A 27,801-nucleotide genomic window follows, 5' to 3' on the forward strand; every position below is an offset into this window, starting at 1 on the left:
ACTTATTTTTTTTTTTTATAAATTTCAGTTTGTTGTCTGCAATTTGTCAAAACCTGATCATTGGCCTTTATCTTCTGCAGAGAAGACTACAGTTTTACAGCTTATGCTACCATCTCATATCTGAAAATAGGACCTAAAGCTAATCTTCTGAACAATGAGGAACATGTTATTACAATGCAAGTAAAGAAGCCCATGCAGAGCTGTTTCAGGGTAGTTATTAATTTTTAGTTTTTATATATTTGAAAAAGACATTAAAGCCTATGGGATGCTTTTCTTTAACTAGTACTCTCCTGGGTCCAGTGGAGCATAAGAAGAGATTAAGTCAGTTTTCTTCCTGGAATCTGGGTATAGAAGAGAGAAAACCTACTTTTGTGTTCTGTAGAGGTATTGAGTAGAAGAATATAGACTAGGGGTTTCCAACCTTTTGGGATGTGAAGACTCCATTTAATGTCTGATGTTATGAGGCACCCTGCCCTTGCTTGTGGTCACTGTTGGCTGAGAAGTCTGCCTGTGCAGCAGAGGTTGAAAAGCACTGTCACAAACTAACTGCTCTCAAGCCTGCAAAAGCACACCCGGCAGCAGTGTGTCTAAGGACATGTCAGGTGTTCTTTACGGTCTTGACAGCACAGCCCCTTCTATTTAAGATGGGGCGCATACTAGAAGAAATTGGAAGATAAAAAACAAGACCACTGGACACTTAATTAAAGAGGTGATACAGAAGGACTATTGAGATTATTAATCTCCTGAGAAAATGGAATAGCTGAATTTTTAACCAGTGTTTGTCTTGCTGTTGTTTTGTAGGCTGAATCACCTCAAAGTTGTCATTCCGAAGGAGCTGATAAAAAGAGGGAAGAAAAAACTCCAAGTAACTTCCAGAAGAAGTCGGAGAACATGCTTCAGCAACCTGATTGTAAGATTACAGGGGCTAAGAAAAGAAAAATTGATAATGCATGAGTTGAGTGCTTCTAAATCTTCTAAGAAAAAGTTTATGCATGTATACACCATTAGTTTTGTAGTTAATCAAAAGTTTAATTTTAAGACAATTTCATTAATATTTTATTCATATGGAGCTATATTTTCAGAATTTATTTAAGTATTGAAGACTTGAGAATTTGAGACCTTTTGAAATTTTGAGATCATGAACTGTATAAATTTACAGTATGAAACAAGGGAAAAATAAATCATTTTAATGTAAAACCCTTTAAATGTAAAATACTTAATAAGTTCATATAACTATCTTAAGCTCTTTATGCCTTGCCATAACTAGTTGTATTTTTTTCTTTTGACACAACTGTCTTTTGATAACAATGTTATTATACTGAATATTTTACTAAATAAAAAAGGAATAAGGTATCCATACAAATAATATTAGCAAGTATGCTACGCCTCTATTTAAGTAAAATAAAACTGTAAGCTGCTTGAAACCACAGCCCTACTTTGACATTTCACAGAGAATGGCTCTGGTATATTAACCAGACCACACTGTTGACTAAGTAGATAACAACATAGTTAAATTTGCTCCAAATCTAAATCACAAATGCATGTGTCTAAGTTTAAGAACACAGAAATGAATACTTAAGACTTAAGTGGTCAGTTCTGTGTTAGGAAAAAAATATATCTATAAATAAATGATTTGAACTGATTTCATCTTTAGAATTTTTATTTTTAAAATCTTCGTATTTCTGTATTTTTAACTTCAGATGGTCATCTTTAAATCAGTGCAGTCAATTTACTTTATTGGCATGTGACTTTTTTGTCTTATTTGGAACTCGATGTAGCTCTTGAAATGCCCTTTTTAGTCAAAATAATCTTCTATATCAATATTTGGATCTAGTAGATCTTCTCCATATGCTGAAAGATTCATCTGGTTTAAAATTAAGTTTTCAAATGTTTCTTCTAAATCAGTTTCACCAATTAAGACCGCTCCCATCATTCGCCCATTCTGCAGGACGGCTTTGATGTACTCTTGTCCTTTGGTACACCTCAGTATTAATTCATGGTCTAAACCTAAGCCCTGTGCATTGTATTTTCCCAGCAATACAACCTATATAGAGAAAGACAAAACAGTTATTTTAATGACTATGAAAAAGAAACATAATATGCAGTTATTTTGTGTTTTCCTAGAATGGCAAATCTAGTCACGAAAATTTACAGCTAAAAGTGCCATTCGGAGGAGCCCAAAGAAAACACTTGCATGGCATGCATTTACTCTACAGATGACACTACCATACAACCTGTATGAACATTAAAAATACCTAGCGAATATACAAATATGTAGGAGGTAGACTACATTAGGCGTGAGTCACAATTTAAAGATTTAGTAAGAAGCTGAATTTGATCTTTCCTGGGCAAATTGTTTAGTCTCCCTGAACCGTATGTATATATTTGTACGTGTTTCTCCTTATCGGTAAATTAGGAGGAAAAATCCTGCCTCAGAGTGATGTAAAGAGGATTAAATAAGATAATATGTAGGGGGATGTACCTGCTCATTCTTGAGTATGAACAGCTGTTAGTTCTCTTCAAAAAGGAGGAGTGAATTGCAACTAAAACTCAGAAATGCACCAACAGGGAACAAATCTGGAGGAGATTTCCCCCCCAACCCCCAGAACTATAAAATAATATAGTGAGAAGGTAGGTAATGATTATCAGATGATTAGTGATTAAGCCCAGCAATAATAACCAGGTATAAATTTGCAAGAAATGAGGAAATTTGTCATTTTTTGTAAAGTGATTAAAGCCATATAAGTTTATTCATGTGAGAAAATCAGATGATCATAATTAGTTACAAAACTAACAAGCAGGGGCTTCCCTGGTGGTGCAGTGGCTGAGAGTCCGCCTGCCGATGCAGGGGACACGGGTTCGTGCCCCGGTCCGGGAGGATCCCACATGCCGCAGAGCGGCTAGGCCTGTGAGCCATGGCTGCTGAGCCTGTGCTCCGCAATGGGAGAGGCCGCAACAGTGAGAGGGCTGCGTACCGCAAAAAAAAAAACACAAAAAACTAACGAGCAGAAAAGGCACTAATCTGCTTATCTATCTTACCTTGTAGTTAAAAAATTTTGTTACATGAGCGAAAAGTTCAAAGCTGAAATCCATGTCAGTAGACTCGCCTGCACTAGCTGCGGCCATGCACTTTGCTGCATACCATCCCATCTGTCTAGCCTGGGTCCACAGCCTCATCTGAAATTAAAAAAAGGTTATGCAATTTAACTTTTTATTATCATCATTTGAAAAATGTTATCACCTTAACCTAGTAAAATTCCTTAAAGGGGTTCAGTGCTTGACAGTCCTTGAGAACAGTTAGATCTAGCTAGTTAGGTAATTGATTGAATCATCTTTGCCACAGAAGCAATCAGCAGTCCACACTAACCAACTGATTCTGGTGTTGGTCATTCTTATACCTCATGTGTGGTAACGAATGTCTTTTTGTATGCAAAAAATAATAACCATACTCATGGATATGAGCTTTAAGCATTTCTCGTAGAAGTGATAGTTTTTTTTAAAAAAATTCAGTCTCCTCTCTAAACAAGGTTGGGTCTGATGAAGTAAGAGGCAGCTTACGGTAAGGGAGCAGAGTAAACTGAGCACAGTAACAACTAGAGAACGGCCAACAGAAGTGGCCTGCGATATTACACTGCTGCACTGTTACCTAATGTATTCTAGCCTCTGAGTCCCTTTAGTTTGTGTCTCGGACTATATAAAACAAATGAATTAGTGTACTTACTGCTTCTGCAAATTAAGAGATGAAGTTTTATTAGATTCACTCAAAGTAAGAAACCCCTGTTTATTTTTGGACCTTCCTGTATCAGAGTATGAGGCACATGAAGGATATAATAATATACATATTCCCTAGATTCAACCCTTAGAGGGCTGAGATGTTAAAAAAAAAAAAAAAAAATCCCATGAACTCCAATTCCGAATTGAGTTTGGGACAGATATGCCGTAAAAACAACACTGGATGTCATTGTAGAGAAAACTAAAAAACAAGCTAGTTTGAAGCATTTTAGAATTATGGCTGAAATCACTGTCTTGTTGATGCTATCTCTGATGTATGTTAAAACATACTAAATAACAAAGCTGCTGCTTAGAATACATCTGGTTCTCCCACTACTTCACACTCCACAGTTACTTCACACTCCACAGTTAATCTGAATAAACATGCCTACCTGTGGAGCTGGTCTTTCACCAAGATAAGCGTTGACTGGTTCTTTCATCTGTTAACATCTACCTCTGTCTCTACTCCTACTAAAACAACCCCACCTCTGGCCGCTGAGTATCTTCCTCCAGCACTTCTGCTCCACCATTACAAGGCAGGCAACACTGTCGGGGCAGGAGGAGGTCTAGATCCAGTTAGAAGGGGTTGTTAGGCTGAGGAATTCTGCTTACTATGGGAACAGTCTTTCAGTAATAATTCCCACAGGAATAAGGTCATCAGAAACAGAATGTACGGTTTATAATCTCAGTTTGCTACTTTTTCATCCAAAGCTGTGCTGTCCCAACTCATAGTCACTAGCCACATGACTATTTAATTAAAAGTAAAATTAAAATTCAGTTCCTCAGTCACATTAGCCACATTTCAAATGCTTAGTACACACATCGCTAGTGGCTACCTGACTGGACACTGCCGAAATATAGAGTATTTCTGTCATCACAGAAAGTTCCACTGGACACCGCTGATAAGCATCTGAGCATGAAAAACAAAGTAACAATCATAATTCTTTTTAAATTAAAAGACATCCCAGTCTATTCCATCACTATATAATCACTTACCAAAAGGGAAAAATTCTAGTGTTCTTTTTGTTTGTTGTTTTTGTGACAAAAAAACTCTATGATAGCTTCCCACTTAAAGTAGAAAAGTTGGAAAACCAGAAAGCTGGATATGCAGGTAGCAGTTCCTTTATTTTCAGATGGAATCTATGATAAAAACCTGTGACCACCTATGCCAGCTTACCTGCTGCCAGACTGGGCTGGGCTGCCAGGAGGCCGTGCAGATGTCACCTGCAGCATAGATGTCAGGAAGGGACGTGTGCATGTGATCATCCACCTTCAGGCCACCGTCTTTTGCTACATCAAACTAAACAATGTTCCTCATAAGCATATGAGGTAAGAAAAAGAAACGTGACTTTTTCATTCCAAAGTAAAAGAGCAAGTCAAATTCTACACATTGATATGCTGATCTTTAATGAGAAAAGTTGGCTAAACTGCCAAGTTTAGACAACTAAGCTGAATTTCCAGGCACTCAAATTCCTACTAAGACGAACCCATGAAATTCTTAGAACTTCAAATTCTTAAAATTCTTAGAACATCAAAAATTGCCAATAACCATATGATGACCCCACCCATACTTACAAAAATATTCCTTAGTTTTTGTAAACTTCAGATGCTAAAAAGCAAAAAAATATAAGCTGGCTTCTCTAAAAGAATCACTTTTAAGAATTCATAGGAGGTATCAGTTTCTTACCAACGTTTAGATAAATTGTGCATTATGTCCCCTTAATAATGACACTTAGGCTGGAATGTTAACTGCTTAAGGACTTGAAGCAGTAAAAAAAAATATTGCAAATCAAGACATGAATATAAACTAAACTGTTTTCAGTCATCTTAAATTACAGTTCTGTGCCAAAACAATGAACAATTATTCATGCTTGAGAATTAGAGATCTTCATAAACAATACTTTAAAAGTGTTCACAGTGGGACAAAAATTTTCATCTTACATTGTTGCCACAGAGAAAAGGTTCTGTATTTGGTGTAACTCCTGTAGCACTGACAATGAAATCGCAGCCATATATCTTTTCATTGGTCAATTCCACATATACAGGCCATCTCTCTTAAAATAAAAAAAAAAAATTATTCTCAAGTGTAATCACCACCGTCTATAACATTATGTGAATACAATGACTAGAAGAAAGAGAGAAAGAAAGAAAAAGGCAGGAGATGACTTTAAAACACCACCTCTTAATATTTATAGGTACATCTGCTAAAACAATTTTTAATGTCATCAGTGCCATCTTCTTATTTTGGGTATAATCGCAAAACTATGGCAGGCATTCTAAACATTTTTCCTTCAAATTTAGGCATAGAAATTCTAACAAAGTAAATTTAAATTGATAATACTTTATAAATTATTCCTTTAAAAATCTTTATTAATAGATTATACTCCATTGAGAGTTTAGTCTAACTAGGTTACTCACTTTTCAATGTTTTCCCTTATTATTCACATTCAAACTCTAACACTCTCTTTTCCTATGAAAAAATTCAAAGAATTCAGAGGAGTGGGATATCCCATACAGTAGGTTTGGGTGAGTGTATTTCTGAGTAATTCTCACAGGAGTGTAGAATAGGAATTTTAAGAGATCTGTGCCTTAGTTTCAAATTTATAGATCTCATTGTTTGATTTTGAGGGTGTCACTTCACCTTTGCGAGTATCAGATTTTTTTTAGTTTTTATGTTTTGTCTTGATTCACAAGATATTCTGATTAACTCATCGCGTTATGATGGTCAAAACATAATGAGCCCTACGTAAGATGTTACGCTTTCTACAATTTATTAGAAAATGTAAAGAGTAGGTAGTGAAAACAAAATGATTTATGTTATTAAATTATGGTTTTATTTTTACTTTTCACATTTAAGTTTTTATATGGAAATATGAAGCTGTTTTCTAAATATAATAAAGCAATATTAAGTTGTCTTCTTTTAAAATGTGTTTTTTTTTTCTTCTTTCATCACTTACCTTTGTCAGCTATAACTAACTGATTATGATGGTCTCTTGGAAAAGTCAAGGACTTTTTCTTAGAAATTCTAAATTCTTCCTGAAGATAGATGTTCTTTACTTCACACATAGTTTCAATGTGAATTTTATGAGAAAACTAAAATAAAAGAAGTACTGGTCACTATAATACTTCTAGAAAGAATGATCTGGGTTACTGACAATGAAGAAAAAATTTATAATACACTTATAAAAACATACAGAAAAAATAATTCTTGTAGTATAAAAGAAAACACACTGAATGCCCACAAGCATGGCTCTCAGTTTCTGTTGGAAAGAAATAAGCAGAAACTCAGTCAGTACTTAGAGAGATCTAGTAGTTGAATTGGCAGGTAGCACCAAGGGCATACTTTTTACTATGAGCTTCCCTGATAATTACACGTATATTTCTTTTAAATTACAACCGTTACAGACTAAAAAAAAAAAGTTGATATATCCCAGATTGTTATATTCCAGAATCTTAGTAAAATGCCAGTTAGGTAGGAGATACTCAATAAATGTTCACTGAACTAAACTGAAGTTCCCAGGTTAAGAATACCATTAATCTTAGGACCTGAAGGTGCAGGAATAAATTACTTTGTGTAATTTCCATCACAAAAATTAGATACACTGTGAAGCCAGCCCCCTTCCAACCTACTGAAGGCTGAAAAGGTATCATACACAGTAATAAGGACTGCATGTTTCTTGCAATATTTAAATATCATAGCCTTTTAACAGCTATTAAAAAACTAAAATATCTAGTAAATAAAATGAGTAAAAGCAAGTCATCTGCTTATGCAATTAGGATATTAAATGTATATTTTATTTAGAATCTATCTAATAACCTTTAAAATATTATACTACATCTAAAGTGACCTTTGAGAAAAGATTAATTTAAAATAGGACAGGTGTATTCACTAACGTCTCTGTATGGAGATCTCTGTCTCTGGAGAGTTCAATGGGGCCAAGTGGCACTGAAGCCCTTTCCTAGAACCATGGAGTTTAAGGGAAGTGACCTAGCAATTCTTTGACTATAGGCTTATAACCAGTCTTTAACAAACAGTTCAAGAATTTAAAATTGCATTTAGATACGTTTAAACAGTATATGAAAACATACCTCTTTTGTTCCTTTAAGATCCAACCCTTCATGCCAATCAGGTCCCAAGGCACTGCCTGTATTACCAGCATTAGCTTTGGTTTGTGCTTCCTTTTTCCTTCCTGAAGGGATAAACTCAATTCAAAATCCAAATGATATAAAAACTGCCAGGCAGAGAATTACGTTTTTGTTCAGAAGTTTTTAGGCAATATAATAATTTTCACACATACATTCATACAGCAGGACTAAACTTATCTATATTAATCATTTTAATCATAATTTTAATATTTTGTGATGTAGAGCTATAAAATGGGTAATCTTTCAATCGAGTGTTGTGTATAAACACTCAAAAGTGTTTTATGGATGTTATATACACTGGTTAATATGAAAGGTAAGAAAATTAGACATCAAATTTTGAAAATTTTGTCAATTTTTAGTACCCCCAAAACTTACAAAATTCTTGCTCAATTTTATAAGCCAAAAGTTTAAAAAAATAAAAAAGCTCTTTTAAACTAAAAAAAGCTGCATTTGTTTTTAAATTCACTGCATTTTTAATAAAATTACCTTAGGTTTTGTCCAACTGGAGCATCTGTCCGCAAAGATGCAGACGGGCTGGTTTACTTAATTTACTTTAAATTGCCAGTTTTAGTTATACATATTTTTCATATAAAATACATCATACACATATATACACATATATAAATATATTTCTTATAAATATTTTATACATATATATAAATAAAATCTTAAATATCACATAAGGAAATAGAAATAAATATCTATATTCCTATCCCCAAATAAAATATTTTTGCTAAATTTTCTTATAGCCTTTTTCTATATGGTTAAAAAAATAAAGTTTCATCTGTGAATGAATGAGCTAGATGCTATATTTACCTTCAGTTGTATATCTTGTTCTTTTTTGTGCAATTTTAGCCTCTGGTTTTTCAGCAATGAGCTTTGAAGTCAAGAATTCAGCCGCTCCTGCATCGAAGAAAGTATTCCCAATAGCTTTATCTTTAATGGCCCAAATTACTTCACAGCCTTCAATTTCATACCTAAAGGAATATGAAAGTTAGTTGGAAGAAAAACTCTTTGTATCTACAAATAACAGTTATCTCTTAAGGCAAATGTAAATAAACTATTTTAAGGCAAACTGAGAAAGAATGATTATAAAGAGGAATGTAACACTTTTTCAGGATAATACGTGCTAAGTAGAATAATACAAGAAATGTAACCAGTTTACTGAAAAAACGTGACAAATATATGTACTGAATATCAGGTAAAATTTCATTACAATGAACATGACTTCAGAGTGTTCAATTTCTACAGGATAGTTATATGAATGTCCGCCAGGGTTCCCAGGAGTGAGCAGTGCCTTGCTTATTACCTAGTTATAGAGTAATCAGTAATGAACGGATAGATGTTATAGATGTTATATAGCTACAATATTGAGAACAGTTGACTTCTTTGCTAACAAATATTTTATGTATTCAAAGCACATTATGGAAGGACACAGAAAAAGGAGCAAATGAGAGATAGAAACTAAAATCTTAACTTTGTTTAACAGAATAATTACCCTGCAGTGAATTCCCTTCACCTCAGAAATTTCCAAGCCATCTAGCCAAAGAAAGATCCAGTTCACAGAAAAATGAAGGATCTTAGAGGAAGAAAGGAATGGCCAAGGAAGCCACCTTCCATTACCGTTCAGGAGGTAGCCAGAGCTCCTGAGCACCTGCAGTTTTATCTCTAGGTTTGGACACGGAGAATGTAATTTTCTTAATATTCATTCCACAAGGTCCCTGAAGTTCATTATAATTTATCTGCTATTACTACTTGTTTTGGTACAAATGAATTGGGACAATCCTGGACACACAGTATATATGGTCATCCTAACTACACTAGGATTTTATTTGAAATTACAATGGTAGTAAGAGTGTATTAGTGTTATTAATTTTTAACATTGATTTATGGTAAAAAGTACTACCATCTTTATATCTCAGACTGATGTAAGTTAGGTTATATGACTTTTTGAGGCTGATCAATAAGCAGGTGATAAAAGAAAGAAGGTTTAGTACATCTGACTTCAGATCACCTGATGTTCATGCTTTCTGGCATATGGTAAAGGAGTCCCTTGCTTTCTCCAATGGGCCTTTATTTTTCCTCCTCTCCTATGCCAGCAAAGAGTATTTATAGTTACTAAATGTCAGATTATCTGGAGAACATTTTATCTTAACACTGCTCAGGTCATACAGCATTGCTGATGAGCAGAAAGCAGAATACACACACATTTGGTGATAAATTTTATGTCAATTTACAGATAGGCACACAGTTACCATGAAATGATTTCCTTAATTTTTATAAACTAGAAATTTCTGTAATTACCTTTTTTTTTTGTATTTTAAAGTAGTACAGCAACATAACACATATCAGAATAGCTTAAAATACTGATGCTAGACCAGCGAGCTGTATTTACTCTAAGTAGTCACCACAAGTGACTCCTGGGTGTGCCGTACCTCACGAGACACCCTCTAATCCTCTTACCCTATGAACTTGTCCTCAGAAAGATGCGTAAGCATGAAGGTATCATCACCCATAGGGGAAATACTGCTTTCATTTTTAAAACCACTTTTAAAAAACAGAAGTATTAAATTTTGTGAAATTATGAAAAACTATGTTTGAAAAACAAAGGATTAACCTACATTTGGAAAGAAGAGATAATAACTGAAATAAAAGTATACTGAAGAAATCAACATTAGTCTCAGTGGGACACGGGGGCTATTAAAAAGCAGAAAGAATCTGGATATGTCATTTTTCATCAAGAGAAGACAAAGTCCTAATCATTCAGTAAACCTAAACCGAGAGAATAACACTATATGGGAGCTTTCTTAAACTACCAGAGTTTACTGAATATAAAATTATGTGTTTTATATCCAAGTATGTGGTCTTTAATCTGCGACCTAAAGAAAGTGAGGAATAGGATTAAATGTTGTGAAACTCTGAACATTTTTGAATGAGAAAGCTTTTCAATGTGAATAATAATAATAATAGTATTAAGTTATACTTTTGGTGATAACTGATGGAGAAAATCTGTCATGTGTACATAAGGATTTGAAGCCCCTCTTACAATAAATCTATGCCTCCCTCCTCTTGGCCCAGTTTGGTCTTGACTCCCTAGTTTTTTCTCTGCATTTTTCCATACAATGCCTCAAACTTCATAATTAAAACAATGACTGCCACACCTAGTACTCAGGCAATCCAACAACTCTTACAGGTTTCCACTGGGATTCATCATCCTCTAAAAAGGAGGGGCAAAAAGCTAGTCTCAGAGTTGGAATGAATGAAAGTGAGAAAAGACAGGGCTTTGGCAGATTGCTTATTTTGATATAAATTTGTCCTCTTTGTAGTCAGACCCAACTTTCTGGCCTGAAAAATATCTAGACTATTCCATGTCAGCCATCTGCTGAAAGATAAAATCACAAAGAAAGTGAATCAATGCTCTGTAGACCACAGCAGGTCCTCAATGTTTTCTAAACTTGAAGTATCATCTTAAGATGACAGTATTTCACATTAAGGTGTTCACAATCCCCAACTTCCAAAAACCAAGAGCTAGGAGTACCACATACCCTGAAACAGAACTCACAAACACTTTGCGTTTCATCGGCCAGACAGATACCATACATGAGTGAAGCAGGATGGGTATAAGCAATAAAAAGTCGCGGGGACTATCACCAGAAACCTCTAAAGGTGTACACGTTTTCAATTGTTTTTCAGTACAGTACGTGCTTATAAGAACACATGTATGGGTCAAATCTAGACAGTCATCAGTGTCAGACCCTTTGAGACCTAAAGCATTCCCGAAATTCCTATGTTTTATAAGGTCAATTTTGCAACTATGAATTCCATGAAAGCTAAAAAAATAAAGTGGATTTTTCCCCTTGAAAATGTATGAAAAACAATTATATTTATCTTTGATTTTAGGATAACAAGATGTCTTCTAGTCTGTCAATTAATCACATGTATCACAGAGCAATTCTTACATAATATTCAAATACAGGTACTTACACTAATTCAAGTGCAATACCACCATTTCCTATGATCATTATTCTCTTAGCTTTTGTAAGCTGTTTCTGAAATTCCTGTATCAAAAAGAAAATGAAAAGAGTGTTTTGTAATAGTGGGTAATGCCTGAAGCAACAGGCTTCACTGATAATAAACCTCACTTTCCCACTCTGCCAGGACACACCATCCCAATTAATATAATAAATGCTCCCTCCATGTTTCACCCCAAACTGCCTTTATAGCAAGGCCTCTTCCTGACTTTCCTTGCCTTTTATGTCACTACATTCAGAATTGCACCAAGAGCCTGTCTTTAGTTTACCACATTCCCAACTACTTGACCAAATCAATTACCAACATGACATTGATCTAGACCCTGGAAACAGGATTCTTCCTTTCCTTCTAGTCCCTCAATTGACACTTTCCTTGCAGTTACTCAGCACTTGGAACTTGCAGGAACGAGAAGCACAGCAGCACAGTGGTTAAGGGCACAGATCTAGAGTCCCTGGCTCTAGCAGTTACTAACCAGGTGACCTTGGGCAAACTGCTTAACCTCTCTGCACCTCAGGTTCCCCAACTATAAATGGAAATAAGAGGTGAGTATATCTCAAGGTCTCTGTAAGTATTAAGATGATAGAGATAAAGCTGTTGGGAGTAGGAAGCACATAATGTCTAATATTTATTTTAAAATGTTATTACGTTATAAGACAGCAAATTGATGCCTCCACCTCCCATCCCTCCCTCCCTCCCCCCAAAAAAGATCACAATGAACTTGGAGAGAAAAAAAAATACCAGGAGTCATTCTTATGGTACTTTCTAACGTAGAGAATAGTCCCATTGCTTCAAGATGACACTTGAATAGCTAAATTCCACCTCCTACTATGTCAGGTCACCATTTCTATTAATGGACCCCAAAACTTATTGTAATGTACAATACATAACCACTGAATTGACTTCTTTAAATTTTACAAGAAAAAACCTGAAGTTAATTCTACTTTGTCCTTCACTGAACACAGTAGGTAATTAAAGACCTGTAAAGAGCAGTGGACAGGGAGATGAATGTCCTGAGTTTAGATTATACTTCTGATAATAAGTACTTTAGTACAGCTAAATTTCTTAGTCTCTCCATCTCAGCTGCCTCTATAGAGTGGGAGTAATGACTGTCACACAGGATTATCATGAGGATTCAGTGAATTCATATGTGTAGAGGGCCTCGCTGTAACACAGTTATGAATTCAATCTTTGATAATATGAACTTAAAATGTTTACAAGAACATAATCCAGTTCTTCTAATATTGTCTAAATTCCTAATTATTTAAGAAGAAAATACTACCAGTTTTCAAGACTATAAAATCTTACTATGTAAATGTACAATTACCACTTCATGGGACAGAACAACAACAATGAGCTTGAGGTAAGACAATAGTATTGTGACTAGAAAACAAGAAGGTTTTTGGCAGTAAGGGTCAATGAACCCTGAAATAAATTACCAAAAGAAGTTGTACAAGGTTCTGAAGATAGAATTTCACCTTACTGGGATAGTTTATCACTGTTCTTGAGCAGAACAACAAACAAGTGTCTTTTTCAGTTCTAAGATTCTGTCATGATTCTGTATGACAAAGATCTTCTGAATACTAACTAATTTCTTTGCTGAGAAGTAAATTTTGGACATGCTTTATCTTTTGAGAAAAAGATCATTACGTCATTTAGGATGCAAATCACATACTCCCGATCAGAGTAAAATAATGAATGTGTATGCAATGTAAGTTGTAACCTTCAGCATAGACATTACTTCTGGGATATCACATAATGGAAAGAACATGAATTAAAAAACAAGATAAATTATCCACTAAAACTAAACTCAAATTGGCAGTAATAAAACATTATAACTACGTTCTGGTTTATGAGTCATGAAACCTTTCTTCTGCTGCTACAGTTTAGGAATTGACATTATAAGTGGAACACTTTGATTCAAATGTAGAAAAAGTCTAAGAAACCTTCATGTTTCTTCCCCATGACCCAATGTCAAAATGTTACCTGAGCACTGTCTGTATCACGGATTCCTAACACATAAGGATTTCCTTCACATATCAACTTTGGTTTAGCTCCAGCACACAAACAGAGCTTCTTATAAATATGCTGATTGCCATCTTCAGTTAAAATGCACTGTAAAACCATAGAGCAACAAAGAGGAGAGGGGGAACATTTATACATAGGTACAACTGCACTTTAAACATTCAATAAGACAAAAGCAAAAAATATATTAAGGTTGCCTCTTGGTGGCCCTCAATACTTTGTTACAGCAATGACAAAGCTAACTAAGCATGAGAATGCATTCTCTAATCCAGTGATTCCTAATCACTTTAGAAGCATGAACCATTTAAAAAATCTGATGAAAATTAGTCCTTCTCCCATGGGAAAAAAAGGTACCCACAAAATTTTGGATAAAACCAAGGGAATCTCATGTTTGGAAAGGTATGTTGACCTTAGATTAGAAATTTAGAAAATTTCAAATTGAGCATTCTGATGAACATTTCCTTGATGAACATTCTGCTCTCAATGAGAAGATACTATAAGAAGATCTAGTGATTCTAATCATATCAGACCTTAATGTCTGTTATGGGTACAGGGGAGTAGTGAATGGTAGAAGAGGTCACAATACATCTTCTTAATCTGAAAAATCAGAAGTGCTAAAAACAGTATTTATATTCTTAAGTACAAATAATCACTTTACCAGCAAACTTCATGCTGTTTGGGGATTATGTTTTCATATAAGTGAAAAACATGTTAACCTTAAATCCTAGCATGTACTGGCTTTAAAGTAAATTTATATTAATTTTGAATTAATGAATTTAGATGAATCTAAAAATACATATCAGAGATCCATTGTTTTTCCTTAATATTGAATGAATATCTACACAAAAGTAGAAGCATTTAGAAAGCAGGTATACATAAGCATGTGCTACTATGAGAGACGTCAGACTTTGCTGGAATGGTTTCGAAGGTTAACCTTGTGCCATGTGTCTGATTTATAAAACTTGCCAAATAGCATTTACATACCCACTGAAATATTTGTTACCCATTCTAACTCTTCAGCTACATAACAAATACATAAAACCAATAAACCAACACAGTATAATCATACAGAAATGTTACACAAGTCTTCCTTTAGATAATTTGGTTAGAATTTTAACTAATAGAAGTTAGTTATAGGCACTGACCAAATTTAAAAAATTATTTGCATTTAGCTACTATAAAAGAAACACAAAAACTTTTCATTGGCTACTGTTAAATTTTTGGAAGTAGAGACGAAGGTAAAACACATCGTTTCTAATTCACTAAAGAATACAAAGGATGGATGACAGAATGCAGACGTGTATGTTATGTAGGACACTTTTCAAATGAAACGTGTGGCACTCTGATTCACTCAAATGCCCTAATATATAAGTTCCCTCACAATTCATTAGTATACTTTTGAGCCTACCTCAGTGAGCAGGTTCACTGACATGGGTGTTTCATGGAACAAGTACTACCATTACAAGTATTAGGAAATAACTGCGGTGTTTGGATTCAGATTTGCAATATTTTTCTCATAAAACTCAGTACTTTTTCTTACTTTTTTTTTTCCTGTCAAGTTATTTGTTTCAAATGTGACATGTATGCTTTCTCCCTAAGGGAAAACTCAAATGTTAGCTGCTTTAGAGAAACAACTACAAACCCTACTTCCTATCTTGCCTAAAGCTCATCTGAAGGTACTGTTAATCATGTGACACTGAGACTTCCTGACATCTGAGACTGAGGTACTGCCTTTCCTGAGACTGTCTTCGTTTGGGCCTTATATCATTTTGGACTATTACAAGCACCTTCTAATTTGGTTGTTGGCTACTGGCCACCTGCTCTATCCCAGTTCATCCTTGACACTGCTGTCAGATCCATCTTCCTAAAAGAGTATTTTAGCACTCCTGGCTCCACTTAGAATCTCTTTACTATTTTTTCCACTGATTATAAAATAAACTCAATATTAACATGACATAAAAAGCTCTTCACAATCTTATTTACTTATTTCTCTGGGCTAGTCGGCCAATCTCCTTTACTTATCCACACCCCAACCCCTTTGACAGTCTCACTCTTCCACATGCCCCTTTCCTTTCTCTGGGTCTCTGAACCCATAACGTAATCTCTTCTTCCTGGAATGTCCTTTTCCACCTGGAGAACTCAATTCACCCATCTTTAAAAGACAGCTCAAATATTACTCAATCTGGGAGTCTTTCTGAATACCTACCATCAGAGCTTTGATAATATTTCAACAACTGTTTTCTTCTATGGGCATACATTAAACGTACGCATGGCTGTACTCCCTATGACACTGAGAGCTACCGGGAGTAGGTTCCTGCTATCACTGCTACTGTATCCCAGTACTTATTAACACAGTGCCCAAAACACAGTGAACACTATATAAATGTTAATGCTAATTTAAAATGTAAAACCTAAAATGCCAGGCTAAGCTAATTATATGACCCAATAAACTCACAAAAAGTGTAAGTTTTTGTAATACTAATAGAAATCAATGTCACTGAAATTTATAAGCTAGAGACTTGGGAGGTGGTGGAACAGGTGGGGGTCAAAGGAAGGCAGGCAAAACCTCACCAAGATTTAACAATGGCAAATGTCATTAAGAAAAAATCCCTCTTACATGTTCTTTGCTGTTCAGTTGCTTTACTCCAGATTCTATAACCTTAATGTTGGGAAAGCGATTTCCTAACATGGTACTTGGTTGTTCTTCAACATCAAATTCTTCCAACACTTTAGAAACCTGTATTAGATAAAAGAAATAAAAATGTATACTTAAAAAATTTTTTCCTTTCAAGAATTAAAAAAAAAAACTTTCATTTCTTTTTATACACTATTTATTTCATATTCATAAAACAAGAAAGTCTGCCAACTGCACTATATACAGTGAAAAGAGGGCCAGACTCTTGCATTTTAAGACCTAAATTCAAATACTAGTCCTACCACTCTTGGGCAACTCAGAAAGTCACTGAGCCTCAGCTTCCTGGCCTGGAAAATTAGGGCTAACACTACTTACTTCTGTATAGTGTAATCAAACAGCTTATCTACTATTTCTTTATCCTTGTAGCTCTCTCTCTCCATTTACTAGCTAACCTTATTGTGATCTAGTCTTTGGACTCTTCTTTCCTCTTCTCCAAAGTCATCAGCATCCTCTTGGACTTACCTTCCATCCTATCCCACTAGGACTCCACTGTGGATCATTTACTTCAAATGATGTGCCATGGATCTGGGGAAGGATTTTCCCCAAATCCTTCCTTGCTCTCTTATCCTTAACCATTAATTACCCTGAAAACGCCCAAGCACAGACCAAATTACTTGCTTTCTCTAGTCCTATACCCAGTCTGCTATAGAAGTACCACACACCTTTCAGACTGGTATTTGGCCTTAAACACTGCATGGAAATGCTACTGCATGGCTATAGCAGTTCTCAAACATTTTAGTCTCAAGACCCCTTCACACCCTTACCAATGATTGAGGACCCCGATGAGCTTTTGTTTTTTTGAGTTACACTTAGCAATATTTGCTGCATTAGCAATTAAAACTGAGAAATTTAAGTATTTCTTAATTCACTTAAAAGTAACAACAATAAAAACATGTTACACTGATATAACATACCTTTAATGAAAATTATTTTTTTCTAAAACAAAACAAATTAAGTGAGAATAACAGCCCTGTTTTACATTTTTGCAAATTTCTTTAATATCTGGCTTAACAGAAGATAGCTGCATATCTGCTTCTGCATTCAAACTGCTTCTACCTTTAAACCACTGCAACGTTGTTTTGGTTGAAGTATCAACACATGAAGAGAGTTCAGTCTCGCACAGATATGCAGCCCTTTCAGATAATTGTACATTCTTCTTGATGCCACACTAAAACTCAACAAGTGATGGTTTCTTAAAGATAGATGAAATGTAGAATTTGAAACCATATCAAGAACTTTTCATACTGTGACTGTGAAATCCATTAGTTTATCCTGCACTTTGAGTGGATCTTGGAACATCACACATCAGTCGTTTGGACAATACTGGTTCATTAAGTTAACAGAGATCTTCCAAATACTGACACATTTCATATCAATAAATATAAAAAACCACATTCATTATTATCAACAATTTCATGAGAAAAGTCTAAGTACTATAAGGCTCACAGTGAAGAATGAGTTTTCCAAAAATCTAATTTTTGCTTGAAAGCTCTCGTTTTGTCATAATGGCAACAAGTACCATCAGTTGTTTTCTTAAAGTGACAGGCTCACTTCATTCATTTTCCAAACATGAATAGCCAGTTTGTCAGCTGTTCTTTCAAGTAAAATTGATGTTCCATGAAAACAGTAGCTAGTTCATCTTCAACTCAGCAATTGCACAACTGCTTTTCCTTGAGACAACGTTGTACTCGTTGTATGCCGAAGAGCTTTATGCATACATCGCATTGCATCATACAGAATATTAAAAAGATGTGTACTCAGGAGTCAAGATTTAATAAAACTAACATGTTTTTTTACTGGCTTTTATTTTTTTCACTAACTGTGTGGCAGTGAAGAACAAAATGGCTATCAATGTAAGTAGCCACCACTGCTTTTATACTATCAGTGCAAATGTCAACATAGTGAGAAGAGCAATAACATCTTAGTAACATATTCCATTCCGTCAGTGACTTTTTCAAACTTTCACCATTCTAATATTCCCTGAACTTACTCTATCCTCTTTATTCTCAGTAAATCACCTTACTTCTAGGCATGAAGAGACCACTAAGAACTCTGACTACTTCTTTCCCACTATCTAGACATTTCTTTGCTAGTGTCCACCCTTCCCTGACCCATTCCCACTATTTCAGAGTCAATCCATTGCTCTGCGCTCCATATCCCATCGCCTCTCACCTTCTCAGGACTCCTTCCTTGTTATATATTCCTTGCTCTCCTTCATCTTCAGGCTTCCCCACTGGTTTCTTTTTTTTTTTTTGTGGTACGTGGGCCTCTCACTGTTGTGGCCTCTCCCGTTGTGGAGCACAGGTTCTGGACGCGCAGGCTCAGCGGCCATGGCTCACGGGCCCAGCCGCTCCGCGGCATGTGGGATCCTCCCGGACCGGGGCACGAACCCGTGTCCCCTGCATCGGCAGGTGGACTCTCAACCACTGCGCCACCAGGGAAGCCCACCCACTGGTTTCTTAATCTCAACAGGTGAACAGGCTCAAGTGTTTCCCACCGTAAAAGAATAAAACTCAACGCTAGACCTTATGTCCTCTTTTTGCTGCCACTCTATCTTTTCTACCTTTGCAGCCAAATTTTTCAAGAGAGAAAAGTTTATGCTAACCGTCACTTTAGAATTTCCTCCCATTAATTTCTCAAAACAGTATAAACTGTCTCAAAGTCACCAATGATTTATACTAGAAATAGCTACTTTAGAGCCATCATCTTACCTGACCATTCCCCAGGATCTGACACAACTGACCACTCCTCTTAGTTGAAACTTTTGCCTTCCTGGCTTTAGGGTTACTGCTCTTTCACAGTTTTCCTCTTAGATCTAAGCCTAAGAAGAAGGATGGCCATTTTTAAGTTCTCCTTTCTCTCTGACCTCCGCTTAGTGTTCCAAGGACACCACCACTGGGCCCATCTTCTTCTCCCGGCATGTGTCCTTCCTGAGAAAGTGCAAGCCAGGCCTGTAGCTTCAACTGACACTGAGACAATGGTGAATACTAAATTACCGTCTCCAGCCCAGTCTTTTCACTTGCTCTAAATGCTCCAACAGTTTGGCATATCTAAATTTAGATAAAGTGCAATTTCGCATCATGGCACACAAGCCCGTCACCATCTGGCCCCTGCCTACTGGTTCAGACTCACACTCCACACGCCAGCAGTGAACTGGTCCCTGTTGGGGCATGTTTCATAGCTACACACTTTCATGACCTTGGCACATGCCTACCTCCACTCGCTCTCTTACAAACACTGGAAAACTTTTTTCAAGTCTCAGTTTCAATGCAACTTCCAATGTAAAGGCTTCCTTGATTCGCAAAGGCAGGCTTTGGCACTCCTTTACAATGTTTTCTATGTATAAAAATAAATATGCATGTATTGGAATATTACCTCAGTTTTTTTGCCTCTATCAGGATAATGATCATATTGTATGACAACTATTTCTTGCATATCTGTTGTCCCAGTAGAAAGTAATCATTCTGAGAAATTGACCATGAGGGCCCTACAGCCAAAGTGCCTGGTTTCAAAACCTGACTTTATGCACCTCAGAAATTTACCTAACCTCACTGTGACCCATTTACCTCACCTGTAACATGGGGATAATATAACGACCTACTTCACAGGGTTAAGAATTAAATACATTAATATATTTAAAACATTTAGAAGTATAGCATAATAAGTACTCCATAAATGTGAATTATTATTATTATTAATCCTTTTTCTCCTTTAAAAATTACACAAGTCATGAATATGTGCTCTTTTTAACACTAAACAAATAAACAATACATAATAAAGATTAAATATTAAAATCCTTCTTTACCGCTCTTTAAATCTCACTTTCCCCTTACCCCAGGGATAACCACTAATGACTTTTTGACATATGTTCTATACTTTTAATCTCTATAGCCTGGGTGCCTAGCACACTGGTTGGTAAATAATCTAGATGCTCAAAAAATGATAACAAGAATGCAATTTCTGACTTCTAAACACTAAGAATAACTGACATTTGCAATATTTATTTTAATTCACTTTCACATAGATTAGTACATCTTAAGCTCACAATCTTGTTAAGCAAGGAAGATATTATCCTAATGATGCAACTCAGGTACAGAGATTTGCCAAGGTTACATAGCCAGTAAATAAGAGTTAGGCCTAGAACCCAAGTTCTTTTCCTTCTATTGTACAACACTTAAAAAAAAAAAAGATTGGCAAAAACTAAACTCAGGTCTTACAACTCTGGGATCATTACACCAAATTAAGTCTTCTGTAAAGACATTAGAAGACTCAGCTATACATCTCTCTATCATGTATGTACTCTTAGCCGTAATTGAATATATACTTTTTTCTTTTAGAAATTAAGAGCCATAATTTGTTCTCTGGTTCTCCCAATCCCATAGTTCTTTTGGCTGTACCAAAGGTTCTAAGATATCTTACATATCTCTAGGCAGGTTATAAAGAGCAACATATGGCACTAAATTAACCTTGGTCTTAGGGGCTTATGTAAATCTTAGGGGTTTATATATGAGAATGGGGTAGGTTAACTGTATATTGATCTCTTCCCTGGGAGACAATATATAAAGAACTTTTATAAAACATACTTCAAGATTGGAAAGGTGTGTTTGTGGGAGATGGGTAAGGAGAAGGTTGCTTTTCCTCTTTAACATCAAGTCTCTAACCTTTACATGAATAAATAATAAATCTTAGACAAAAGGCTGAAAGGAAAAAAAGATACAATCTATTATCAGAGTATTATAAGGGAAAACTTCTAATGAATCAAAGACTATGTTAATAGTCTTCATTGCAGTGTGGGAAGAAAAGATTTATGTTTTTCATCTTTTTATTCATTTATTTTTTGCATAGGCATTATAATATTCACAATTGTAGCACTGTAGTACATGTATATAATTTATAAATATAATATTAAAATATGAGCTCAAAAGTTTTTAACAGGTGAGGTACAGGATCAGAAATGTTTGGAGACCACTTTTCTTTGATACTATGACCCAAATGTTCTCAGACTCCTATTATAATGTTATAAAGTGTGTAAAATAAACTCACAAACTACAAACTGTTCTGAGATGCTTATGACACATCTGAAACATTACTTATCTGCAAGTGTAAACTTGCCTCAAAAGCACTTTTCTTCTGACTCGTAAACACATAAACATATATACACACACATTTACAATAAAGATACACAAGTATATTTGCATAAAGATACACATGTATATGTGTGTAACATCTTTCCTCAAAAGATAAATTTTCTGAAAAGTAATTCTGAGTGGGACAGAAAAGATGGGAGAGAAGAAGAGAAAACTAGAAATTCAGTACCATTCCAGGTGCTTTTGGTATTCAACCTGAACAATTTTAAACTTTGAGCTATGATTTTAAAATGAGTATCAAAAGAACATTTGTCATTTTAAACAATTAAAATACTACAATTACACTAACTGCTATTTGAGTGATTGTATTTTTTAAAGAGTAATACTAAGAAAGTTATATAAAGGTTCTTACCTGCTTGAAATTTGTAACTGCTTTAATGACAGGAGAAGCTGTGATCAGGAGAATATCTTCTGATGGAAAGTGAATTGCCAACTTATTAAAAAAACAAGTAGGAAAAATATGATAAATAACTAAGCATTAGTACATATGGCATGGTGGGGTGAGACAGGGATAATGCAATTTTAATAATGTTATTAACTTAGGAAACTAAAAACTCACTGTTCTTCCTCTAAAGGTCTTGGTCATATTTATGGGGTAGTGGTGAGTAATGTCCCCCTCTCATATTGTTAAAATGAAAAATACATTTACACTAAACTCAACAATTATCATGAAGAGGATGAGAAGAAACTATCTTCTTAATTAACAGTTAAACCAACTTCTATTTATTATAAAATAATAATTTCAATTGCCTTTAGTAGAATGAAATTAAGCAAAGCTTTAATAAAACATTTAAAAGCTTAGCACCTTTCCCAAGTACTTCTATAATATTTGACAATATAATCACTCTCTCCATCTTGCTTTCCTCTGTATATTCTGTAATTTATTTCCCCACTTTCTGTTTCCACTATTATGCTACTAAAATCACCTTGAAGTTAGCCTTCCAGTTTCATATTAACCAGCTTCCCCTGCTCCAAACACATTGTAACTAATCATCTTTCAAAATTTTTCATTTGATCATATTACTACCCTGCTCAAAATCATTTGACTACTTATATAAGTCTTTGTTAAATTCTTAGCACGATTTATAAAATCCTTTATGATCAGGTCTCTACCGCTTTCTGGCTTCATCTCTGGTCATCTTCCCCAAGCAGCAAAGCTTAAACCATATGCTTTAAGCTTTGCTGCTTCCAGATGGTGCCACACTTTTCCACCTGAGATTACACTGTTGCCTCCCTTTCGAAAGTCTGTCTTTTCTTGTCTACTTGGTAAACTTTTTACTCATTCCTCTATATAGGCATAACTCAGAGATATTGTGGGTTCGGTTCCAGACCACCGCAATAAAATGAATATCTCGATAAAGTGAGTTGCATGAAACTTTTGGTTTCCAAGTGCATATAAAAGTTATGTTTAGGGACTTCCCTGGTGGTGCAGTGGTTAAGAATCCGCCTGCCAATGCAGTGGACACGGGTTGGCCTGGTCCGGGAAGATCCCACATGCCACGGAGCAACTAAGCGCATACAACAGAACTACTGAGTCTGCGCTCTAGAGCCTGTGAGCCACAACTACTGAGCCCGCGTGCCTAGAGCCCATGCTCCGCAGCAAAGACAAGCCACTGCAATGAGAAGACCACGCACTGCAACAAAGAGTGGCCCCCGCTCGCCGCAACTAGAGAAAGCCCGCACGCAGCAACGAAGACCCAACGCAGCCAAAAATAAATAAATAAAAGTTATGTTTACGCTATAGTTGCCAATATTAAGTGTGCAAAAAAAAATGTGTTCTTAAAAAATGTAATGCCTTAATTAAAAAATACTTTACCGCTAAAAAATGCTAACCATCCTCTGAATCTTCAGCGAGTGCTAATCTTTTTGCAATAGTAACATCAAAGATCATTGAGCACAGATCACCATAACAAATAGAATAATAATTTAAGACCTTGAAATACTGCGAGAATTATCAAAATAGGACACAGAGACACGAAGTGAACAAATGCTGTTGGAAAAATGGTGCCAATAAGGCTTGCTAGAGAGGGTTGCCGCAAACCTTCAATTTGTAAACAATGCAATATATTCAAAGTACAATAAATTGAAGGGCAATAAAATGAGGTATGCCTGTACTAAGACAAAAGGACAACTCCCTTAATAAAGGATACTTTTTTCCTAATCCACTCCTTACCAACTCCACAGGTATCCCTAAGGTAGTGAACACATCGATGAAATGACTTACTTACTTACTTTTACTTATTTATTTATTTACATGACTCACTAGGCTGTGAGTCTCTAAAAAGGAGGTACCATACTCTGTTTGTATTAGTCTGATCAGCCCTTAGTACAGTGCCTGGATTATAGGTGTTTACTCAGAGAATAAATGAAAACTACACATCCAAAGATTAAAAGTTAAGGGAAAAAACGTCTTCAATTTCTTATGACATCAGTGATGTCATAAGAATATTACATCTGTTTACTGTTTACCAAAAGAATAATCCAGTCCCTTTTGGAATACATGTACATGTATATACGTGGTCTGATTATTCACTATAAATCAGAAAAGCATATCCTCACTGCATTTAATCCCTTGCCGGTTGTTTTTAAAAACATTACTAGAGATGATACCTCTTCTATCTTGGGAGTCCAAAGTATAGGAAACTTACGTAAGGGTTTCTTTACCATTCAGTTATGATGCACTAAGGACTTGGGCAGCCGTGCGGAAGCGGGATTCAATCAGCTAATTAAGAAAGGGGGCTGAATTTTCTGACCAAGGACTTACTAGTCGTAACCCCCCCCCTCCTCCCCATCGGCTTTGACATTACTAGGACCAGAGCCGGGTTCAGTCCGCTTTGCGTTTCCCCTAATAACTTGCTCGCCATCGCTCCTGCCTGAGGCGGAAGCGAAGCCTGCGAGGTACTAAGGACATCACCTGGGGCCACGACACAGTATCTAATATCTGGGAGCAAGAAGGAGTGAGAGGGGTAAAAGGAAGCGGCTAAAGAGCGACCTGGAAAAAAACTAGGAAAGGCTGGCGGGGAAGGAGCCTCAAGCGCCACCGCCTCCGGGATGGAGGAGAGGCGGAGCCGCCTGCGCGCCCCCCTTACCTGCTCCGCACAGGTGACACCCGCGATGCCACCCCCGACCACCACGAACTTCCCCGCAGTCGGGGTCGAGCACGCCGCCTCCATGCTCTCGAACTTCCAGCGGTTTTAGGACTACAGTGCGGAAGCCGGAAAAGTTTACAGTCCGGGAGAGGGAGTGGCGCGGGGAGGCCCCTTTCGGTGCCTGCCCCTGAGAACCAGAGCTACGGGTGCCCGGGAACTCACACTTAGTCTCTTCGCGCTTCTCCGAGCTACGGGTACCCGGGAGCTCATACTTACTCTCTTCGCGTATCGGCCGGGGCTACGTTTCCTAAAGCGCGGAGGCGGCTTGGCAATTCCGGGGTTTTGCGTTACCATCGCCACAGCTGAATGTAGTTTTTCCACGAAAATTTGATAAAGATAAGACAAAACCAAAGTAAAGTAGATGGGTTGTCAAAAGAGGCTTGGCAGGTTGTCTAAAAACAGACCAGTGTTCTCACGGGGCAGACCGTTCTTAGAATAAATGAAGCTCTCACTGTTCGTTCCTGCGGGAAATTAAACACAGCCTCAGCTCACACTGTTCCTGGTAGAAGGAACATAATCCTTCCCTACCCTTAACCTAGCAAGCTAAGATTTTATATTTTGGAAGCACATTCTTCATAGACACATTAATCAAGACAAAAGCAATACTACTATTGTTTTCTAAGAAGTTATTTCCATTTACAATTTTGACCTCAGCAAAAAGTTCCCATAGTATATAGACTTGACATTTTGTCAAAATAAAAGAGCGTTCTTCCCCAATTTTCAGTAAATAGCAGCATGTAAAGGCTGAATTAAATATTACCAATCTAATTTTTTAAAACTATTTTTACCATATTCATATTATTACAGTATTCACCATTTAATTGTTTTACTATTTACTATTACCTTTGCTGTCTCATATAATATTTCCCCTGGGGGTTGTATTATAAAATTAAGAAGGTACCATTTCTCTAAATGGCTCACTCAAAAACTGGCAGTTATCAATCCCCCTTTAATTCTTTAAAACTCTGGAAATAACCAGCCTATATAAACGAGAAAACCTAACACATCTAATTACAGATATTTACTGATAGCTCTAATAATTATTGAGTTTTGATTTACTAAGTTAAATAGTAGGCACTTTAATAAGTGATTCTAAGTCCAATTACTCTCTCAAGCAAGCAAGCAAAGCATTTCTAGCAAGAGGAAATTGGACTTTAAACCCATATAGATCTAGTCTTGTTTACTTCTCTTGCTTCTTTTTTTTCACACGATCTCCCTCATCTCACTGTGCTCTAGCTAGGTTGAACCACACTTGCAGCTTCCAGGATATGGCATATTCTTTAGTTTCTGAGCATTTGCACATAACTCTTTCTGTAATGCTCTTTCTCAGTGATTTTCCCTAGCTAAATCCTCACTGACCTTTGGTTTAACTAGCCATCACTTCCCCTAAGAAGCTTTATCTAATGTCCTCCAGACTGAGCCGGGTACCTCTTGACTTAAAACACTTTATTTTACCTATTGCAGGTCTGATTCCCCCTCGCCACACCCCAATCATAAACTCCTTCATCTCAGGGATTACTTGTCTCTCTTTGAATCTTCAATTATTCGTGAGTGTCCATGTAAATGTGCTGAATGAATTAGTAAGTGGGTGGAGCATGAGACTTCCCTGAAGTCCCTTAAAAATGTATTAGATCCTCTGGTATATTATGACAGCTATTTCCTCTCTGTGGAGGGCAAAGAGAAGAACAGACTGGAACTCAAGTTCCCAGAGGAAATGGAAAGAGACCAGATGTAGATGAGAGGGAGGGTGGCCCTGGGAAAGGAAGCGAAGCAGGGGGAGGCTCCTCTCTCAAAGGAGAAGGAATGGTAGCTCTACATTTCTCCTTTTGAAAGCTGGCCTATGTCAGGGAAGGATAGTGATAAGTCCTAGCTGCCTCCTTCACTGGCTTGAATATTTAACTTTTAGAGATTCTAATGGTTAAGGAAGAGCACTAAGAAAGAGCTAGCAATGCATCCCACTTTATAGTGTTGATTGATTTAGATAAAAATGCACTCTGGGTGTGGAATGGGTTAAATTAAGATAAGTTAAATTAAGATAAGTTAAGACATAGGTACCTTTGGAACATGGATTCCTCAGGGAGGACAGGAATGGGTAGGGGTTGGAGAAGAGATGACTTCAGAGAAAGCTGGTCTAGAAATGAGGGAGGCTTCATGCCGAGGGGTAGGAGAGCAGCAGAGAAGCCAGAACGTCAGCTCCCTTTTAACTCTTTCTGGGATGCTTAGGAGTGAGCAGTACACCAACTTAGTGGTTGTTTTGGAGGAGTGAAAGAAAGACCAGTTTATCGCTAAATATTCTGGTGTCCGCTTAGAGGTAGAAAAGAATAGTGGGCCCTGGAGTAGACCAGGACAACTTCACAGAGGAGGTAGGGTTTATACCGAACCTCAAAGGCCCAGAAGCATTTGGATAGGTTGAAAGGAACGATCTGGCAACCCAAGTGGGAAATATCTCGAGTACCAAAAGGTTCATGGCTGAAGTGAGCATGGGAAATATAGGAGATGGTAAAAAGAAAGGGAAAAACAGTGGTTGGGGAGTCCAGGATTCATCTGGAAAAACTGAAGGAGATAAAACACTCTTTATCTCACTTCTACTTCCTTACCTTTTCTTAAAGTTCATCTCTAACTTATAAAGTATTAAGTAAAAACCTAGCTTCCCATTCTTCACCATGCTGATTCCAAAAAAATGTCTAAAATAAGAGGGTTTAGATTAATTTATTGAGCTGACTCATTGAAAACTGGGAAAGGACAATGAAATTTCATGCAATAGTTAATGATTAACAGCTTTTGAATCAGATGACCTAGGATCAAATATGGCTCTAGCATTTTCTTAATCATGGGATCT

At 36.4% G+C, this 27,801-nt stretch overlaps 2 protein-coding genes across 3 annotated transcripts in view; one reads left to right on the forward strand and one right to left on the reverse strand.

Annotated features, from left to right (window-relative positions):
* The window catches only part of RECQL (RecQ like helicase), a 32,802-nt gene extending 31,720 nt beyond the window's left edge, over positions 1 to 1,082 (forward strand). Inside the window, exons 14-15 of the mRNA XM_030841415.2 lie at positions 81 to 210; positions 802 to 1,082. Coding sequence (XP_030697275.1) covers positions 81 to 210; positions 802 to 954 — 283 coding nt within the window. The 3' untranslated portion in view covers positions 955 to 1,082. The remainder of the gene's footprint in view (positions 1 to 80; positions 211 to 801) is intronic.
* PYROXD1 (pyridine nucleotide-disulphide oxidoreductase domain 1) lies at positions 1 to 25,109 on the reverse strand. 2 transcript variants are annotated; one of them, XM_030841417.2, is made up of 12 exons: positions 24,903 to 25,109; positions 22,166 to 22,246; positions 16,589 to 16,708; positions 13,933 to 14,061; positions 11,902 to 11,975; positions 8,734 to 8,894; positions 7,861 to 7,961; positions 6,729 to 6,864; positions 5,713 to 5,825; positions 4,949 to 5,071; positions 3,040 to 3,177; positions 1 to 2,044 (listed from the first exon to the last, which is right to left on the reverse strand). In XM_030841417.2, exons 1-12 carry the CDS (start codon positions 24,984 to 24,986, stop codon positions 1,796 to 1,798), a joined length of 1,509 nt encoding a protein of 502 aa, XP_030697277.1. In that variant the 5' UTR covers positions 24,987 to 25,109; the 3' UTR covers positions 1 to 1,795. The 2 variants fall into 2 exon arrangements, with proteins under 2 accessions (XP_030697277.1, XP_060161961.1); XM_060305978.1 differs by lacking the exons at positions 22,166 to 22,246; positions 24,903 to 25,109 and adding an exon at positions 18,839 to 18,860.
* Positions 25,110 to 27,801: the final 2,692 nt, after the last annotated feature.

This window comes from Globicephala melas, chromosome 10 (assembly GCF_963455315.2).
Source record: "Globicephala melas chromosome 10, mGloMel1.2, whole genome shotgun sequence".
Taxonomy (NCBI): Eukaryota; Metazoa; Chordata; class Mammalia; order Artiodactyla; family Delphinidae; genus Globicephala; species Globicephala melas.